Below are 21,546 nucleotides of genomic sequence, written 5' to 3'. Positions count from 1 at the left end.
CGCCATTCTGGATTTTGTCGTTCGCTTGTACGGTGGCTCCGAATTGCCAAAAAACCTATCAAAATGCTGGCTACGGATGCGAAAAACGCAGAAAATCGATCCCGATCCGAACTTTTTTTTGACTGACAAAAGTTTCGAAGGCAGTGTGCAAGCGCGATTGACATAACGTGAGGTAGTTTTTTTATTTTTACGTGCGAACATTTCGGAAACGAATTTCGGACTCAGTGTGCAAGGGCCTTTAGCCTATTGGTGGAGCCCGAAAACTCAGAAAATGTGGTGGCCGGTAGATCAATAATTTAAAAAACTACCGCGAGTCGAGATACAATTTGAAAACAAAAGCGTTTTGTTAAGAACAGGAGCAAGGCAGGAATCATTATACATATTATACATACAATACATCCCCCCCATATTCCAATCTGGTCGAAATGTCCCCACCAATATATTGATTTAAAAATATACATGTGCTAAGCTCAGGCAACCACGCACGCTGTCCGAAATTATAATAAAAAATGTAATTTCCCCCCCAATGTTGACTCCATGGCTACGACCTTGAACAATAGTCTGTTGAAGTCTGGACTGATAACGAGGACGTAGAGTGTAGCGATTGTATTTCCAGTTTTTGACATGATAAATGCACATTATTAAAGAAATATATTTAGTTATACAACATGTTCTGCAGTTATCTAAAGGTAGGATATGTGATGTTATCCTGTATTCCATGCAGTCGGGCATCTCCTACACTCCCGTAGTGGACAAACTGATGGTGAGACAGACAGCGCTGAATTTTGATCTAAAATTTGAGTTGGATTGTTTATGGAACAATTATCACTCAGTACAAGTGTAAATAACACTGCTGGATTTAATCTTCATGATAATGATAAAATGGAGTGAAAAAAACGTGTGTGAGGAAAACAAAATATATAAATATTACGAGTATTCGTTCTTCCCACATTTACTTTCTGCAGTCTGATTACAGTACAGTCATCTGCGTCGCCAATTCCGTTTCCAAAATGTGCGTAGGCCTACGGGAGGGTCAGCGAGTTTGCGTGGAGGACCGCACATTCTCCCGTCAAGTTTGTTTTTTATAAATCACAACCTTTGCGTGGAATGTAGCGTACGCACATTTTCAGCCCCGTTTTGTGTGCACGCTAGCTTTATAAATAAGACCCCGGATCATGCCATCATTAACAATGACAACGGCTATGTGTGCATATCCTTCATGTCGCATACTATCAGATGGCGGAGCCGTCCCACTCGCACGTCCCGTCCAGGCCCAGTGCTCGACGAGACGTGCGCCCACAAACGCCCCCCTACACCGACCATCTCTTCGGTACCCTTCTCATCCGACGCGGGCTAATGAGTCCAGGATGTACGCAAAGGCAGCACAATGCTGGACACAGGGATATGTTATCTATTGGGAAGAAAAAATAGTGTGTGACAGCACACAGGCAGCCGCGCCCGCACCATACTGTTCCTGGCCGGTATCCGGTTATCTTCTGAGGTACTCCCAGTTTGCCATAGAGCAGAGGTCTTCAACCCTGGTCCTCAGGGACCCCCTGTCCTGCACGTTTTAGAAGTTTCCCTGCTCCAACACACCTGATTCAAATGAATGCATCTAGTTATGCAGAAGCCTGTTAACAACCATTCTTTTGAATCAGGTGTGTTGGAGCAGGGAAACATCTAAAACATGCAGGACAGGGGGTCCCTGAGGACCAGGGTTGAAGACCTCTGCCATAGAGCGTGCAGCATGCATTCACATTGGCAATGGAGCTCCCACAAGACATTCTAGCAATAACGATCTGGTAGCCTTCTCATCCATACAGGGCAGATTTACGCTAACTCTAGAGACCCGCCCTCTAGCGCCCGTTGGCGACCCCAAAGATGTATGCAGAGGCACCTGTGTGCACCAGATATGGGATGTTACATGAGGATGTGTGACAAATGTGTCAGCGGAGCATCCGCTGTTCCCTGGAAGTCCAGGGCATCTTAAGGAATATCACTATGTATGATTCACTATGGATTCTGATGGCTACTTATCGCATCAGAGCACATCTGCGGATCACCACGGCTACATGGAGATCTGAAGAGTCATACTAGCATTGCATTGTCCGAAGCCTCCCAGCCACAGGAGATACCTGTCTGAGCACTCCACCCAGCTGCTTGTCCAAGCACTTGTCCTCTCCAAGTTGGACTACTGCAACTCGCTGCTCGCCGGTCTCCCATCATGCGCAACCCGCCCTCTTCAGAGGATTCAGAACGCAGCGGCCCGTCTGGTCTACAATCTACCCAGACGCTCCCACGTTACCCCGCTCCTCATCTCCCTCCACTGGCTACCCATAACGGCCCGCATCAGATTCAAGACCCTGGTACTGACCTTCCGAGCAGTGAACGGGACTGCGCCCGACTACATCAAGTCTCTCCTGCAGCCTTACACCCCCACCCGCCACCTACGGTCTTCTTCAGACAACCGCCTGGTGGTCCCACCTCTCAAGACCGCCCGGTCCCAGCACAAGCTCTTCTCCTGCCTGGCACCCCAGTGGTGGAATCAACTCCCCACCTCCATCAGAGACACGGACTGTCTCTCCACCTTCAAGAGAAGGCTCAAGACACACTTGTTCCGGGAGTACAATGGTACTTAGGAATGGTTTGCTGAACCCAACGCTAGTTTCCTCAAGGTTCACAATGGCTCTTGCTTAGACTGTTGCTCTTGTTGGTTAGTGGTAGCTGATTTAAACTGTTGTATTCTTTTTTGGTTAATCCTATTTTTATTGCTTTCCTACAGGTACACCTGCACTTAGAGATTAATGTTGTGTAATTTTTTTACTTGTTTAACTACATGCTCTTATGGTTTCTTCCCTTTAGCACTATTTTTTGGTTGTTCACAATATGTACTTCTTGTTTTTGACTACCCGCAATGCTGTGGGGCTATCTTGTTGTTATTATCAGTGACCTATGCACTTTGTGAAGCTCTCTCTTGGAAGTCGCTTTGGATAAAAGCGTCTGCTAAATGAATAAATGTAAATGTACATGCGGACCACATTAATTGCCTTCTCATCCATACATGGTGATTATGCTACATCTAGAGACCCACCCTCTAGCACCCATCGGCAACCCCAAGGATGAGAAAATGCTTATCCTAAGCAAGTGTAGCTCAGGAAAAACAGTGCCCCTAAGCTTTACTTATTGTGAAGGAGCGTCGTGTTATCCATGGATCCAGGATACATGCGGACCACATTGGTCGCCAGAGGTCTCCGACCTGCTCGGCTTGAGTGCTTGCTCAGCTTGAGCACTATGCCTAGAGTAGAGACAGTCGCTAAGCGTTATCCAATGCAAGCCTCTATTGTGTACCAGCTGCGCAACATTGCTCAACAGTCACAGTCTCTGTTCTCAAGGGCTCATGAGCTTCTGCACTTCCACGACGTCCAGCGCGGACACCAGAGTAGAAGCAGAGATGGCCGCCCCGATCCGGAAGGAATGCACCGTATACAGCTCTGGGGGCAGGCCTCAGCGCTCCCTACAGAATTCCGTGGCGTCGCGTGAGCCACGATCTGGTCGTGTCCTTGCCGGCTGCGTCACTGGTAGACAGGGGCTCATCAGGTGTCGCCCGTGGGCGGCATAGCAGGTACTGGCGCATAAAGGAGAGGGGACAATGGCAGTTAGTTTGGACAATCACAATGGGGGTGCCTATACATGTCACATCAGTTTGTAGTGCTTCTGTATAACAGTGAACATCCCACTTCCCATTATGAAATCGGACATGCATGTTGAGATCGCAAGACAGATAGAAAGTAGCGCATCTAGAGGGGCATGTAGACATATTCACCGCACCGCAGAAACCCTTAGAAATCTGTGAGAAACACTGTATCAAGCAGGGTGTAATGTCGACATAAAGCACAAAACACCCCGTCTCGGAGCGGACGCTAGAGTAGTTTGTGCAGTAAAGGGAGAGTGATAGGGAGACGTAAATCTTGCTTCACCGCTCATGAGAAGACGGATAGGCGGGCTCCACAGAAGGCTGTATGATGAAGGATCCGCACACCAACAAACAACTGGACACCTGCCACCAATGCCTTGGTGGACAACGGTTCCAGCCTGCGGGACTCAAAACAGTGCACTGTGAAAGCATTATTATTATCATTATTACATTACAGGCATGTTTACAGGCAGACAGTCACATTCTGGTGCATTATCATACGTTTGGAATGTATGCTCAACATTATCATTAGGCTACTTATTTTATCTGAAAGCTTGATTATATCTGGAATGTATGTTTGGCATAGTCCATTAAGGCCAAATCCCAATACTCCCCCTTACCCCTTCCCCTTAGTTTTGCACTTTCCAGTGAGAGCTAGTGGTGTCCCAATACTCTTTTTGAGCTAGGGGTAGGGCTAAGACGAAGGGGTACACACCCCTTAAAACCAAGTAAGATCGGGAGCTTATTTGAAACCTAGGGCTATGTGAATACTGTGCGACCGGCAACAATGGCGGCTAGAACATCCAGAGAGTCCGATAAATGTAATATTTTTGGCTTAATTGATAAAAAAAATATTACCGTCTTGTTTTGTGGTATACACAGTCCTGTACATATATATTTGCAACAATTTTCTTAATTGAAACGTTTCTAAAAATCGCTAGTTTGGTACGCTAATGTTACAGTGCTGATTTGCACAACAGTCCCGCATTTCTCTGACTAGCAAGTCTACAGTTTTAAGTAAACTCCGTTAGCAGCAAATTTAGTTTGATATCAGTGCACTACTTGCTTTGGAGATATCAATACGTGCTAGATGACGTACCCGTAACCAAGTGGCGTCCCATTTCTTAGGGATATGTAGCCCTTACCCCTCAGTTTCGAGGGCCAAGGGCTAGGGGTAAACTAAGGGCTAGGGGTAAGGGGAAGGGGTAAGGGGGAGTATTGGGATTCGGCCTAAACCTTACGTATACCTAAAGTATTGATTGTCTTATGCAGTGGCGTGTACAAATTGGTGGGGCAAAACCCATTTCAAAATATAGGATACATACCAGTAAAGCTACAAAACTCCCTCTTGCTACTGATGTTTATTTAACACATCAACATCAATTATTATGTTTAAGTATGCGTGTGTGTCCATGATTAAGTCGCCAGGACGAGATTGTGTAAAGGTTGAAATGTTGCGTAACTTACTTTGTTAACCAACCCGGGAATAAATGCGGCCCGCAAAACATTTGCCTGTGATGCTCGTCAAGGTCAGACGTCTCACTATTGTTAATCAAATGCCACAGAGGATCTACCCTTGATGATTATTGTCACTGCGGTCTCATCATCACAAGACACAACAATCCTCTTCCTGCAACATATTAAGCCTACCCCACGACAGACAGCTATAGGATACAAGTTCACATTCAAGTCTTTATTGTCAGATGCACAAAACAACACAAGGTCAGACGGGGCCCTGAAATTCTTAGGACAAGACCACGCAAAGCAACCTGGCATAACATATAAGTACACAGAATATTGATTACATATATGCTAAACTAAATAGGTAAACCTTCTAAAAATACAGATAATATTCAATACAATATACTAAACCTCTCATACACATACAACCTATACCAACCTTCTAAACCTATTCTAACCTAAGAATAATACAAAAAACAATACAGTATACTAACCTCTAATACACATATTACCTATACAAACCTAAGACAAGTGGGATACAATTAGTGGGATACAGTTCGAACAGTGCTGTGACTTTGCAATCGCCTGCCGAACTCCAGTCCAACGAGCCACGACTCACTTCCTCTTCATTGCGTCGAACCCCTAACACAATGTACAAAGCCAGGGAGCTGGAGTTGCACGTCGTCATTCTAGAAAATGACAACCGTTCCGATGCCCGCAGAGCACGGCCCAGAACGCAATCGGATTGCAACCCTCATCCACGAACGATATCGTGCAGCTCCGGAACTGTTTTAGCCACGTCCACAGACGGGAACGACAACCGATTATGAGAAATGATGCGCATGCAAAATTGAGATGCCCAAGCAACCGCAAATGAAACGCACGAGCCGGTGGGAGGACGGAAAATGTATCATTAAGTCGTCTGGCAGGTGCAGCACAAATGGCACCTGCACCCATCCAGCTGACCCACACAGAACTTGGACAGAATGCTCGGCCGCCTACAACGCCGAAGCCAGAAGAGCATAAAAGACATCCGTGATCGCCATTTGATCCCGAACAGGTAGTGTTATACCGCTCGGTACTACGGTGTACCATTAGCGAAATCCTGTTTGATCATTTGTGTGCCGCTTAAAGATGTATCAATATATATATGAATATGTAACAACTTAACACTGAGTTCATCGTCTCAAACAGTTCAAAAATCATGATTTGACCCGATTGTTTTGTTAAATGAAAATCATTACTCCCGTATGTGGTACCAGCCATTTGCTTTGCAGTAAGGCAATAATTCCGTTCAACCACATGGACCATTACAATAACGTTGTGGAATTAGCTTTAAGACTGTTGTGTATGCCATAGTCGTAGCTGACAGCAGATGTCAGTGTTGAGTAAAAGTTTTGAGCGTTTCAAAGGCCCCGACTCAGTGTTTCAATAGGGGTTATGCGGAGCGCTCAGCGTTCGAACCCGAAAACGGCTGGGATCGTTTCCGTTTCTCACTTTTGTACACATGTGCAGCGCTAGGTGATCCAAATAACTTATATTGACAGGGAAGTTCAAGGATTTTATACGTTGTATTACTCTCTACATTAGGCTAAGTGTGACAGGAATAAAGTGATGAGTTCATATAACGTTATAATAGCCTAACGTTAGACCGTTTCCCAGGAGGTAGCACTAACGCTAGCTCTACACATTAACTACAACGTTACAGTAGGCTATAGCTACACAAATAGTGCTAAGTTATCAATGAAATATATGAATTCAGCAAAATAATTTAAGAAGCTCATTTTAATTTAGTGTCATATCCATATAATTATTCTGGTTTCTATAGCTAGGACCTACCGTTCCTAGAAGGAATTACGTTTACTAGCCACTAGGCCAACAAAAACGTTAAAGGTAGCCGGTGTAGGTATAAGATTACGCTACCGACAAAATTGACCTGTAAATAAATACTGTCACACTGAAAGACCGCTCGGAAAAGTATCCACTATATTACGCTGCACCTCAAAATGTTTCTGACCTTAGATCACAATAGTTTCTTTTAACAATTTACAATTTTTATTGCTGCATACATAGCCTAACTCTTACATACATATAGGCTACAGTACATTTTCCTCAACCCTTACTGCAGTTCTGGGCTTGTGCCATTGTTGTTCAGTTTCTGTGCAGGCATGAACAAGAGGGACAACCTGGATATTGAGCTCTGAAATTAGCATTGCAGCAGCTTTGCACGAACACTGACTGGAGATCATGACGACAGGTTCTGAATCACGTAGCACTATCTGAATTTTGCTTCTATTCAGATACCGCTGAATTAAGAATTGGTCTAGTAAACCCATCCCTAAACATTAGCCTACTCTCAAGCTTTTTTTATTATTCTGCATGGACCTGTGACAAGCTGCTCTGACACTGACATTACCTGTCAACCTGTCTTTGTTTGAAACTGGTGTTTTGGAAAGCCTCGGTTTGCCCATCCCTACGCACAGGTGCCATTGCGACTGTTGAAGGGGCATCACTTTGACACGTCGGCGAGAATAGCCTTCCCGAGTCATGCAGCGCCCACGCCTGCCCGTCGATTGACTGATTTTGCCTAACGGAGACAGTTCTGGGCGGATCAGGCTAATGCCAAGACCAAGAAGAAGTATCAGGGGGCAGAAGTATCCATGGTAACCCCAATCATTCTCCCCAGATATTTACGGGTAGCCATGCCACGAGACTACAAGAAACGCAGACTCATCCACGTCCCCACCGATACCCCTTGCCGGACTCCGTGGCTAGACCTAGCAACACGTGGGAGTCCTGAGAGCAGATTGCAGTTAGCACACACGAGTGACACTGAACAGACAATTCAACCCAGCCATAAATCCCACCCGCATCCATTGAAATAGATCATGAACATCGTTTGGGTTGTCAGCTCGGGGGTTCAGAGAAAGACCAATTGTTTCGAAAAGATTCAGGCCCACTCAGCAAAAATCCACCAAGTAACGTCCTTACCTGACACATTTTGCTCACGCCACTTAGGAACAAGATTGATCGGACACAGCATTTGACACGAGAATTAGCAGATCGAAACAGGGAGCATCCTGTGTCGCACTAGCAATGCAGAGTGCAGCTATAGCCTGATTTAATAGCCCGGGGGACAGACAGCAGCCCCATCTCGATTTACATTTATTCATTTTGCAGACGCTTTTATCCAAAGCGACTTCCTAGAGAGAACTTTACAAAGTGCATAGGTCACTGATAATTACAACAAGATAGCCCCAAAGCATTGCGGGGTAGCCAAAACAAGAAGCACACATTGTGCTTCTTGCCAGCCAAAAAATAAGTGCCAAAGGGAAGAACCATAAGAGCATGTAGTTAAGCAAGTTACAATTAAACAACATGAATCTCTAAGTGCAAGTGTACCTGAAGAAAAAGCAAGCAACAGTAAAAATAAAAACAAGATTAATATTTCGCAGTGAATACAACTGTTTAAATCAGTTACCACTAACCAACAAGAGCAACAAGTCTCTAGGCAAGAGTCATTGTGATCCTTGAGGAAACTAGCATTGGGTTCAGCAAACCATCTCTGATGGAGGTGGGGAGTTAATTCCACCACTGGGGGGCCATGCAGGAGAAGAGCTTGTGTTGGGACCGGGCGGTCTTGAGCGGTGGGACCACCAGGCGGTTGTCTGAAGAAGACCGTAGGTGGCGGGTGGGGGTGTAAGGCTGCAGGAGAGACTTGATGTAGTCGGGTGCAGTCCTGTTCACTGCTCGGAAGGTCAGTACCAGGGTCTTGAATCTGATGCAGGCCGTGATGGGTAGCCAGTGGAGGGAAATTAGGAGCGGAGTAACATGGGAGCGTCTGGGTAGATTGTAGACCAGGCGTGCCACTGCGTTCTGAATCCTCTGAAGAGGGCGGGTTGCGCATGCTGGGAGACCGGCGAGCAGCGAGTTGCAGTAGTCCAACTTGGAGAGGACAAGCAGCTGGGTGGAGTGCTCAGACAAGTATCTCCTGATCTTCTGGATGTTGTAGAGGGTGAATCTACACGACCGGGAGACCGCAGCAATGTGGGCCGTGAGGGAGAGCTCATCATCCATGGTAACCCCAAGGTTCCTGGCAGAGGATGAAGGGGTCACCGTCGCAGATCCCAGGGTGATTGAGAGGTCGTGGGAGATATAGGGTTTGGCCGGGATCAATCAATCAATCTTAATTTATAAAGCACAACTAAACACAACTTTCGTTGACCAATGTGCTATACAGAGTGCTAAAATCAACATGACAACAGATACATACAGACATGATATGACAACAGATACATACAGAGAAACAACTGCATCAACACTCATCCCTATAAAAAGGTCTTTAACCTCACTTTAAAGTAGTTCAGAAGTTCAGAAGATGAAGATTTACTGACATTTTCGGTATATTAACACATAATATCAATTGGTTACTGGTGTGTTGTGTCATGTATATGTCTTATACTTTAATAACCTTTATGTATTACGTGATTAACCTTAAACAATAGGCAGCAATATTGTGAAGCAGAGCTAGAAATGGCTATGCTAGCTACCGTACTGTAGCCTAATGAGGATTATTGTTCGACTGAACATAAGTAAATGCGACTTGTTAAAAAACGTTTTTTATTCATCAGCCCACTTACAATTTACCATGTTAACAACATTTGTCCGTCCTCTGCTAGATAGGCCCTACCTTTTCCGGTAGAAGTTATTGCCGTTGTGTTTTCATATTTGCTGTTATGTTTTCCTATTTGCCATTTTGTTTTCCATTTTGCCGTTGTGCTTTATGATTTGTTGAAATGTTTCCTATTTGCTGTCGTGTTTTCCTATTTGCTGTCGTGTTTTCCTATTTGCCATTGTGTTTTATGATTTGTTGAAATGTTTTCCTATTTGCCATTGTGTTTTATGATTTGCTGTTGCGTTTTTCTATTTGCTGTTATGATTTGCACTTCAGGGCCACGTACGGCATACTTTAGGACAGTCATTCTTTAAGCTACAGATAAAGTGTCTGTGAAATAGCTCAGTGGTAGATTTCACAACTACCAAGCAGAGAGTTGTTAAGTTAAAATCTTCACAGTAAAAACAGTAGTGTTAAATTAGCTCTATAAGTGTACATTTGAACTCTATCACTTTGTTTATATAATTCTCACTGAGCAGCGTTAATTTTACACTCATACTAGTGTAACAGTTTTAACTTTAAACCACAGAGTTACTAGATTTACTCTAACAGTGTTAAATATGCAACTCTACACAGTGCTTATATAACACTACACCAGAGTGGTAATATCCCTTTAAAGAGTTAAATACAACTATGGACAGTGTTTCTATAACACTACACCAGAGTGGTAACATCTCTTTAAAGAGTTAAATAAACTCTGGACAGTGTTTCTATAACACTGCATATAAGCAAATTTGATGTCAAAGTGTATGTAGGACTAAACTTTGTTAACCACCGAAGGCAATTAAAATGTCCACTATTATCCACTAAGTCCACTCCCCACAACAAAAATGACTAAATACATGGAAATAAATCATTACAAGTCAAGAATGAAAACACTTCCACTTTTATTCTGTGGTCAAGCAATCAAACAATGAGAAAGCACTACATACAGTGCCCTCCAAAAGTATTGGAACAGTGAGGCCAATTCCTTTATTTTTGCTGTAGACTGAAAACATTTGGGCTTGACATCAAACGATGAATGTGAAACCAGAGATCAACGTTTCAGCTTTTATTTCCAGGTATTTACATCAGGATCTGATGCACAAATTAGAAAATATCACCTTTTTGTTCGAACCCACCCATTTGTCACGTGAGCAAAAGTATTGGAACATGTGACTGACAGGTGTGTTTTGTTGCCCAGGTGTGTCCTATTACATACATTATTCAATCAATAAATACCACTGAATGTCTACACTCAGGTTCAGATTGGGTAAGATAGGTTTTGTCTATGCAGACTGTATTCAGAGGTGAAAACAACATGAAAACCAGAGCGCTGTCTTTGGGTGAAAAACAAGCAATTGTGAGTCTTAGAGAAGATGGAAAATCAATCAGAGCCATTGCAGAAACATTGGCCATAGCCAGTACAACCATTTGGAATGTCCTGAAGAAGAAGAAAACTACTGGTGCATAAAGTAACAGACGTCGAACAGGTAGACCAAGGAAAACATCAGCAGTTGATGACAGAAACATTGTGAGAGCTGTAAGGAAAGACCCTAAAACAACTGTTAGTGAGATCAGCAACAACCTCCAGATGGCAGGAGTGAAGGTATCACTATCTACTGTTCGCAGAAGACTTCATGAACAAAAGTACAAGGGCTACACCAGAAGATGCAAACCACTCATTAGCAAGAAGAATAGGAAGGCCAGGCTGGAATTTGCCAAAAAGTACAGAGATGAACCTCAAAAATTCTGGGACAAAGTTTTATGGACTGATGAGACAAAGATTAACTTTTACCAAAGTGATGGAAAGGCTAAAGTTTGGAGAAAGAAAGGAACTGCTCATGATCCCAAACACACAAGCTCATCTGTGAAACACGGTGGAGGTAATGTCATGGCTTGGGCTTGCATGGCTTCTTCTGGGACGGGCTCATTAATCTTCATTGAGGATGTAACACATGATGGCAGCAGCAAAATGAACTCGGAAGTCTACAGAAACATTTTGTCTGCCAATTTAAGGAAAGATGCAACCAAACTGATTGGCAGAGCCTTCATCATGCAGCAAGATAACGACCCAAAACACACTGCCAAAACAACAAAGGAGTTCATCAGGGGCAAGAAATGGAAGGTATTAGACTGGCCAAGTCAATCTCCAGACTTAAACCCTATAGAGCATGCATTTTACCTGCTTAAGAGGAGACTGAAGGGAGGAACCCCACAAAACAAACAACAACTGAAAGAGGCTGCAGTGAAAGCCTGGGAAAGCATCAAAAAGGAAGAATGCAAAAGTTTGGTGACGTCAATGGGTCACAGACTTGCTGCAGTTATTGAAAGCAAAGGATTTGCAACTAAATATTAAGTCTTATTCACTTAAATATGTTTTAAGTATATCTGTTCCAATACTTTTGATCACATGACAAATGGGTGGATTCAAACAAAATGTGATATTTTCTTAGTTGTGCATCAGATCCTGATGTAAATACCTGGAAATAAAAGCTGAAACGTTGATCTCTGGTCTCACGTTCATTATTTGATGTCAAGCCCAAATGTTTTCAGTCTACAGCAAAAATAAAGGAATTCGCCTCACTGTTCCAATACTTTTGGAGGGCACTGTACATGCTGTCATCTGACCCATAGACAGACTGCAAATCAAAAGGCTTATAAAAAAGCAAATAATTAAGCGTAATGAGTATTTTATATTCCTTGCTATCACAAACTCTGAATGCATGGTAATGTTCACTAAAATAATCTGAAAATCTTGAAACACTTGCTGCAAAACCATGCACTGCACACAGAAGAACAACACTTGGCATGTTCCTTATAGTTACTACAGAACTTACAAGTACATACACAGTTCAAAGTTCTACACAGAAGTTCTTACTAGAGCAATCTTGACTGTCTCTCTTGTTTCTTGCCGACCGAAGAAGGGATCACACAGCAGGAGTTAAAGTGAAGTACATGGCTTCATTGATGATCTTCTGCTTGAAAGTTGTGCACCTTTCCAGCTGTTTTGAAGCAGTCCCAGCATCAAAGAGTAGTTTGAAGTCCTGGTTAACCTTCAAGACAAACTTCCTTAAAACACTAAAAATCCCTCACCACAATACCTAACTCCCTTAACTAGCTTAACAAGGTCATCCCAACTAAAAAGAAAGTCCTGAATACTCAGAATGCACATTTCAGTCATTGCTAATTTGAAACACAGCAGGGGAAAACCACTCAACTTAGCAGTCCTTTGGTGTTTAAAAACTGTTGAAAGATCTGTAGAATATCAGCGGTCTTGTTTGGGTCATAGACAAGTGCATGTCTATGATGAAAAGTTTCTTTCATTTTCTGGAAGATCTGTGGTTCATTTGAAGAATGGGTAAGAAAGGCAATGGCCTCCCTCACAGTATCTTCATCAAGTTGCTCTTTGGGTAGGTACATCTATTTAAGGAAGATCCAAAGCCAGTTCTCTCTCCCTTGGGTGTGCTGGCATCCAGGTTTGTTTGGGTACGATGGGATATGCTCCTCTGCAGTCTTAAGGCGCCATGCATGTAGCCAGTTCCAGTTCGTAGAAGTGCTCCTACAGAAACAAAAGCGAACATTTTCAAGACACAATGAGGTTTTAAATGTTTTGGTGTTGCACAGCAGCAGATATACTAAATAGAGCCATCAAGTGTAATAAAAAGGATTACTGGCATGACAATGAACCCAGACAAGATGGTAGTCAGTAGGAGACCTTATTGCTTGTTGGGGACAACTGGAAATGTTTAAGATGCTCTTAGAGAGCATGCTCTCAAGACAGTGGAGATGGTTGTGGACTTCAGGAAGAATACAGACCCACTCACCCCCATCACCCTGTGCGACTCCTCAGTCAACACTGTGGAGTCATTCCGCTTCCTGGGCACTATCCTCTCCCAGGACCTCAAGTGGGAACTGAACATCAGCTCCCTCACCAAAAAAGCACAACAGAGGATGTACTTTCTACGGCAGCTGAAGAAATTCAACCTGCCAAAGACAATGATGGTGCACTTCTACACAGCCATCATTAAGTCCATCCTCACCTCCTCCATCACCGTCTTGTACGCTGCTGCTACTGCCAAGGACAAGAGCAGACTGCAGCGTATCATCTGCACTGCTGAGAAGGTGATTGGCTGCAATCTGCCTACCCTCGAGGACCTGCACACCTCGAGGACCCTGAGGCGAGCGAGGAAGATTGTGGCCAACTCCTCCCACCCTGGTCACTCCCTGTTCCAGCTACTCCCCTCTGGCAGAAGGTTGCGGTCCATCAAACCTCACGCCATAAGAACAGTTCCTTTCCATCTGCTACTGGCCACTTCATCAAGGCCAAGGACTCCCACTGACATTCATTCATTATTTAACCCAGTATCTGATATCATTATTGCATTGTTGACCCCTCATGCTGCTCATTCTTATTCTTATTTTTATATATATATTTTTTTTATATTTAAATTGCTTTTATTGTTTATTGTTTAGTTCTTAGGAGTAGTTAAACTTTTGTACTTTTACTTAATTTAAGATTCGTATGTGTTTAGTGTTTGCACTTCCCTGCCACAGTAAATTCCGTGTTTGTATAACATTCATGGCGAATAAACCGAATTCTGAATAGTAGAAAAAATAAGAAGCCTACTTACATTTACATTACATTTACATTTAGTCATTTAGCAGACGCTCTTATCCAGAGCGACTTACAGTAAGTACAGGGACAGTCCCCCGAGGCAAGTAGGGTGAAGTGCCTTGTCCAAGGACACAATGTAATTTGGCTCGGACGGGAATCGAACTAGCGACCTTCAGATTACTAGCCCGATTCCCTAACCGCTCAGCCACCTGACTCCCTGTGTCTAAGTGTCTAAGTAGTGTCTCCCTACTTAGACACTACTTATCCTACATTGATAACCTGTTGATTTAAAAAGCAAACTTGAAGATGGACGGTTTTCAGTTTGATTACCACTTTAGAAAATCTAGTTTTACACTTGCAAATCTGTAGGACCCTAATTTGCATTCATAAAGATCATTCTCCTCAGGCTGTCCCCTCTATAAATAAATAAAAGTCATATTTGATTTAAAATTTAATTTCAGTCTGTGAAATTATTAAACATTTTGCTTTTAATATTCAGTTGATTCAATGAACATTTACAATTCAAAAATTCAATTTGGATTCAATTTGAGCTAGCATTAAAATCTATCCATATTGTAACTCAAAACAGTGCATCCAAAGAACCAGTGTGTCTCTAAATATTGACACAGCATCTTCTCCATGGTTGTCTGACCAAAGATTACTCCCATAAAAAATCTTGAAAAAATAAACCATCTTGCAACACGTCATGCCATTTTGCTGCAACAAAATGCTTAAATGAATGGAACATCTGTTTTGCCTCAGCATGTTGAACTTTTTCTTGGGATTCCTTCCTCCCTCCTTCCCTTCCACCCTCTATACCTTTCTCCCTTCCCTCCTATTTCTCTTTCTCTCTCCAGGTTCCTATCTCCCAGACGGTAGTGCGGTGGACCCAGACTACTACTTCTCCACTATCAGCTCCAGTTTCTCCATGTCTCCTCTCTTCACTGGAAGCAGCTGCAGAGAGTTTGAGGTTCCTTTGGATATGCTCAGGCAGCTCTTAAACATGGTCAGTTCCTACCGAGATGGGTGCGGTCAGAATTATAAATTTAGCTGCAAGCAGCAATGGAGGATTCCTCCTGACGTTTGTAAAAATGTAGTATATCACACGTACACAACATTGCTCCTACACATCTGTACCGAGTTTAAGTCAATTAAAGCTACAGTTGATGAAAATGATATTTTTGTTGGTTTTCCCAAATCATGGCTTGGGACTGATGGGGCTTTTGGATTTATGAAGCTGCGGAGCCATTTAAGTGTTTCTACCTTCTTATAATCTTCTTCTCCCATTGGAGTCTATGGCAGCCCCTAGAACCATATGGTCACTTTTTGTAGAATTTGGCACACTCATTAAGGACAGGACCCTCTTTATTTACACCAAGTTTCATGTCTCCCATTGCAGCACTCTAGCACCACCAACTGGTCAAAGTTGGACTTGTGTGTACAGACGTAATTTTTTAACCGTACGATTGACTTTCAAAAATGAGGTACCGTTGGATTCCCTGGATCAAGTCAAGTTCAACACACCCTATGGCGTCAATTTCCGGTTCTATAGATTTTCCGCCATATTGAATTTTAAGAAAAAAGTGTTTTTGCTTCTCCTTCAATTGTTGTCCAATCTTCCCCAGATTTGGCATACATAATCGTCAGATCAACCTTCAATGAATTTAATCAAAGATTTTGGATTTTCAAAACCGTTTGTCCTGTACAGCCAAGCAAAATTGGCAACAAAGCAACCAAATAGGAAGTTGGGTCATATCTCAGCAACTCTGAGAAATCAACACCAAACTTGGTATGTCGATTTGGAACCCTCTTCTGTGGATGTCCAAACAATTTGGTGTCATTTGACCACTGGGAGTGGCCGTGGGAACCAAAAATGCGTTTTGGCCAATAACTGTTGATTTGTTTGCCTTTATTGTCATGTCTCATGATATCTTGGGACATCCCGTGTGTGACACATGATAACTTGTGATAACAGCCGAATTGATGTGGCCGCCATTTTGAATGACTGAAAACAAGTTTTTTTCTCTACTCCTACAAAGTGTGTCCAATCTTCACCAAATTTGTCAGAGATTATCTTCAGACCAAGCCTCACAAAAGATATAACATGGTTTTACCGGGTACAGCCAATCAAAATGTGCCGTTAAGCCAGCAAACAGGATGTTGGGTCGTATCTCAGCAAATCTTTGATGGATTCACACCAAACTTGATGTGTGTACTTGTTTCCATCTTCTGAGGATGTCTAAAAAACAAATATGGGTAATTTGACTGCTTGGCCACCTCGTTTTATGAGGCAGCTATATTTTATCTTTCAATTTATCGAGGTGAATCAAAGTTGAGTGCTACAGGGTGAATCCATCTTGAACCATGTCATCTGATGTTGTCATTTCATCATGCTACAGCAGTCAACAAATTTGAAGACACTGAAGGAGACTGTGTGCTCTGTCAATTTATTAGCAACTCTGAACAAATCTATAAAGTGAACAAAATTAACTGAATCCTTCCTCAGAAAGATAGAAACTAGGAAGCAGTTCATAATTATTTCCGCCACAAATCCAATGGAAGAATGTAATAGAATGTATGTGGTTTTTCAAGAGTGATTTGAATTACAAGGGTTTTATGTCCATTGTTAAAGACATGCTGTGACATGAAAGAAGTTAGGCCAACAGGTGGAGGATGAAAGGGAATGTTTGTCTGTCCTGAGGCCTATGATTACCCTGTGGGGCAGCTTACCCTTGGGGGTGGGAATTTTCTACATCCTCCCAATTAAGACTTATGACAGAAGGATGAAATACTTGAAAGGGGTCAATTGGAGACAACCCAGAGTATGTGTTGTTGACACAACTGTTTGACCTTTTCCTGTTAAGACATTTATTGTTTACAATCCATTGTGGAGAAGAATGTATTTATTAACTGTAGACTATTTAGATTGACCAGATATTGTAAGACTATATAAGATAAAGTATGTTTTAAGTTCAGTATCACTCGGTTGAACGACACTTGTCCTCCAGCGGATCAGTCACCGAGTGCTCTCTTCAGCACTTAAAGTGGCTGTAAAGCAGAACTGAAAATAAGTTGTAAGTTCATCTCACCACAGAAGAATGTGTTGTTAACTACACATCCAAATTCGAATGAAGGAGCTGAAGCCCCGACCCCTCGAATTTATTGAATTTAGCAGGGATTTGGCAACAACTAGCTAAATCAATTGCAGATATCAGAACATACCTACCTGCAGTCTGTTTCATGTGTTTTATGTGTTAATTATTTTGTCTTTGCATCATACCAGCTGAGTAACAGAATGCAGGTTATATAAACCGTCTGTGATCTGATTTAGACAGGTGGCTGTGACGTTGATAGGTTAGGTTTTGCCTCGCCTACAAAACTTGAGCTGAAAACGTGATCACGCATCAGTGATCAGAACTTTATGGTGAATTGAATTATATTTTCCCTGAAATTAAACAAAATGCCCAACACTGATAGTTTCAACTACAAATGCAACAGCTTGGGTAGCCACTTAGTTTTGTTGGTTAACACCCTTAGGGTGACTAACTAAGGCTACCCAGGCTATAAGCTATCAACAACACAGTAATTAACAGAAACTCCGAAATTCAGAGTCAAACAATGCTTTTTCGAACTACATTAATCCCCCAACAGGGTCCATTAGTCCTGCTGCAAGGCATCCTGGGAACCAAGAGCGTTTCTGCTACAATATTGTGGTGCATTTCATTTTTAGTTTTTTAAGGGCCAGATTTGATAAAGTGTCAAGGGGCTGGACATTACATCTTTGAAATTCAGTTTGACTCCCCTAAATTCCCTTTGCTTAAACAGCTTGGGTTACATCTTTCTAATGAAATAAGGATTGCTATGTTAAAAATAGACAACTAATGTATGGGTTAATTATCTTATGATAAAAATATGATGTTCTCTTTTATAAATGTAAACAAAATAAAATGTAAACATGAATAAGGCATGTATCCCAAATTTCTGACAATTTTGACTTTTTGGGTGGAAATGCCTAGCCTGGCTCTGCCCTCCTACGTACTTTGGCTCAATTTGGATTTTGCTTCTGTACTAGGTCTGGGAGTTTGACTTTGAAGTCAGCTTTCAGAAACACATTTTTTGTAGGTCCAATCAGCGGAGGGAGTGGCTGAGAACGATTACTTTGGTGCACTAGTTTGAGTAGTTCAGTAATGGCGGCGGAGAAAGATGCGAGCGAAGCTATTCTGCGGTTGTGTGCAACGCTGACGAATATCCATAAGTTAAAGCCGGAGCAAGAACATTCCTTGCTGAGTTTTGTTGGTGGCCATGATTTTGTGGCCCTCCTCCCCACGGGGTTTGGGAAAAGTTTGATTTTCCAGCTACGGCAGCTAGCTCCGTTACAGTAGTGGTGAAGGAGTTGGCTAAGGCGAACGCTTGCGATTGGTTATGGTAGATCAGAGTGGCTCTGGGCAGATCCAATAGTTTTAAGCTTCAACAGAGGACCGCCTTCAAGGAAGTTAACGCTTGTCAATGGGGCGATCCCAGACCCTCTGTACAAATGAAATGTACGAGGGTCTGGTTAGGACCAGGCTAGGAAATGCCATCACACAGTTTCGAAAATAGACAGTTGGGGCGTGGCGTGTAGCGCCACCTATGGGCAATGGTGGGACATTTGTAGTGTAGGAGTCACTAGCGGTCTATACTTTCAACTACTACTAACTGCCTACTACTAATACTGCCAACATATTCAAATGTTTTACCATTGGGATACCAAATCGGGAATGCAATACTACCAAGATTTATGGAGTCAAATTAGTGTCAATAATATTTTGTATCGTCGAATTTTTTTGCATCCGTAGAAATCATTTTGCATCCGTAGAAAAAGTTTTGCATCCGTAGAAGAAGTTTTGTATCCGTAGAAAAATATTTGCATCCGCAGAAATTGTTTTGCGTCCGTAAAAATTGTTTTGGTCAAAGATGCAAAACTTTTTTGCAGATGCATAACTTTGTCGACGGATGCAAAACTTTCTCTACGGATGCTGAACTATGTCTATGAGCGCAAAACTATGGCCGTTTCGAAATCGGTCCAAAATGTTGGCCTATCAGCCATTGCTTGTTGACTAGCCAATCAGAATACTGCTCACCAACCCAGTCTCATACTTCTGCGTATCTATGACACTGGTTTACACTTCTATTTCGCATGCCATATATACGCCAAATCCCTGTTTTGCGTGCAGTTAATACACAAATTCCTCCCATTTATTTCCATCAACAGAAAATGCGTCTATTTCACACGCAGAACTTAAGATCCACGATATCGAAGCTTCCAAAATGTCAACTTTTTTTGTGGGGGAATTTTCCCCTTAAACACCTTTAAATAACAAACCACAATTATTATTAGTTTTGCATCCATAAAAAAGTGTTGCAACTAAAAAACGTAATGTGGATGTAAATCTTTTTCTATGGATACAAAACTATTTCTACGGATGCAAAACATTTTCCATGGATGCAAAACCATTTCTATGGATGCAAAATATGATTGACCCTAAATTGACTCCAAAAAGATCCACCAAGGACTTTGCTTCAAGCCAGTGAGGGGTGGGGGCTTGGTCAGGCCAGGCTCGCCAGGAAGCCATGGATATGTGTGCGTGGCCCCAAGCTTGCGCGTGTCAGGGCCCTGGATGTGTCAGTGAGAATTTGGCACACGTAAGGGGAAGGCAAACATTGATTGGCAGAGACCCTAGCATTTAGCCAAGCATGCATATTTCAAATATGTGACACGCTTTGGTGAAAAGTGGCTGTTGTTAGCCAAGGTAATTTCTCAGTTTATTACAGATTGTGAAGGTGCCGATTGTAAGCTTTCAAATGATGTGTCATTCATTGAAATCTGAAAATTGTTGAAGATACACGTATCTGAATGTTTGTAAACCTGAAATCCCCGAGCAGAGAAATCCTCCTTGAAAGATTCTAGACCTTTTCATGCTTTCAGACAGGGTGTGATGGTTTTTGTGTTAATCATTAGAAGCGCCGAGCGCCGTTTATTTCCCCCGTATGAAGAGAAAAATATATAGAGAAGAATAGAATCGGTGGAAGGAATACTTTGAAGACCTCCTTAATTCCACCAACATGCTTTCCGACGTAGAGGCAGAGTCTGGGGACATCAGGGGTGGCCCTCCTATCTCTGGGGCTGAGGTCGCCCTGGTGGTTAAAAAGCGCTGCGGTGGCAGGGCCCCTGGGGTGGATGAGGTCCGCCCGGAGTTCCTTAAGGCTCTGGATGTTGTAGGGCTGTCTTGGTTGACACGACTCTGCAACATCGCGTGGACATCGGGGACAGTGCCTCTGGACTGGCAAACCGGGGTGGTGGTTCCCCTCTTTAAAAAGGGGGATCGAAGGGTGTGCTCCAACTTTAGGGGATCACACTCCTCAGCTTCCCTGGGAAATTCTATTCAGGGTTCTGGAGAGGAGGGTCCGTTGGATTGTCGAACCTTGGATTCAGGAGGAGCAATGTTGTTTTCGTCCTGGCCGTGGAACCGTGGACCAGCTCTACACCCTCGGCAGGGTCCTGGAGGGTGCATGGGAGTTCGCCCAACCAGTCTACACATGTTTTGTGGATTTGGAAAAGGCGTTTGACCGTGTCCCTCGGGGGCTCATGTGGGGGGTGCTCCAGGAGTACGGGGCACCGGATTCCCTGATCGGGGCTGTCCGGTCCCTGTACGACCGGTGCTAGAGTTTGGTCCGCATCGCCGGCAGTAAGTCGAACCTGGTCCTGGTGAGGGTTGGACTCCGCCAGGGCTGCCTTTTGTCACCGATTCTGTTCGTAACTTATATGGACAGAATTTCTAGGCTCAGCCAGGGCGTTGAGGGGGTCCGGTTTGGTGAGCTCAGGATCGGGTCGCTGCTTTTTGCGGATGATGTGGTCCTGATGGCTTCATCGGGCCGTGACCTTCAGCTCTCACTGGAACGGTTCGCAACCGAATGCGAAGCGGCTGGGATGGGAAGCAATACCTCCAAATCTGAGGCCATGGTTATCGACCGGAAAAGGATGAAGTGCAATCTCTGGGTCGGGGAAGAGATTTTGACCGAAGCGGAGGAGTTCAAGTATCTCGGGGTCTTATTCACGAGTGAACTCAGCCTACCCTTTAT

General features: G+C 43.2%; 1 protein-coding gene across 4 annotated transcripts in view; it reads left to right on the top strand.

The window, feature by feature from the left end:
• Nucleotides 1-21,546, top strand: part of pi4kaa (phosphatidylinositol 4-kinase, catalytic, alpha a) — a 227,268-nt gene that overhangs the window by 45,390 nt on the left and 160,332 nt on the right. For all 4 annotated transcript variants that reach the window (XM_047017382.1, XM_047017383.1, XM_047017384.1 and 1 more), the window contains exon 8: nt 15,285-15,433. In XM_047017382.1, the coding sequence (XP_046873338.1) occupies nt 15,285-15,433 (149 nt within the window). The remainder of the gene's footprint in view (nt 1-15,284; nt 15,434-21,546) is intronic.

This window comes from Hypomesus transpacificus, unplaced genomic scaffold (assembly GCF_021917145.1).
Source record: "Hypomesus transpacificus isolate Combined female unplaced genomic scaffold, fHypTra1 scaffold_55, whole genome shotgun sequence".
In the NCBI taxonomy this organism is placed as follows: domain Eukaryota; kingdom Metazoa; phylum Chordata; class Actinopteri; order Osmeriformes; family Osmeridae; genus Hypomesus; species Hypomesus transpacificus.
This window is presented reverse-complemented; position numbering and strand designations above follow the sequence as displayed.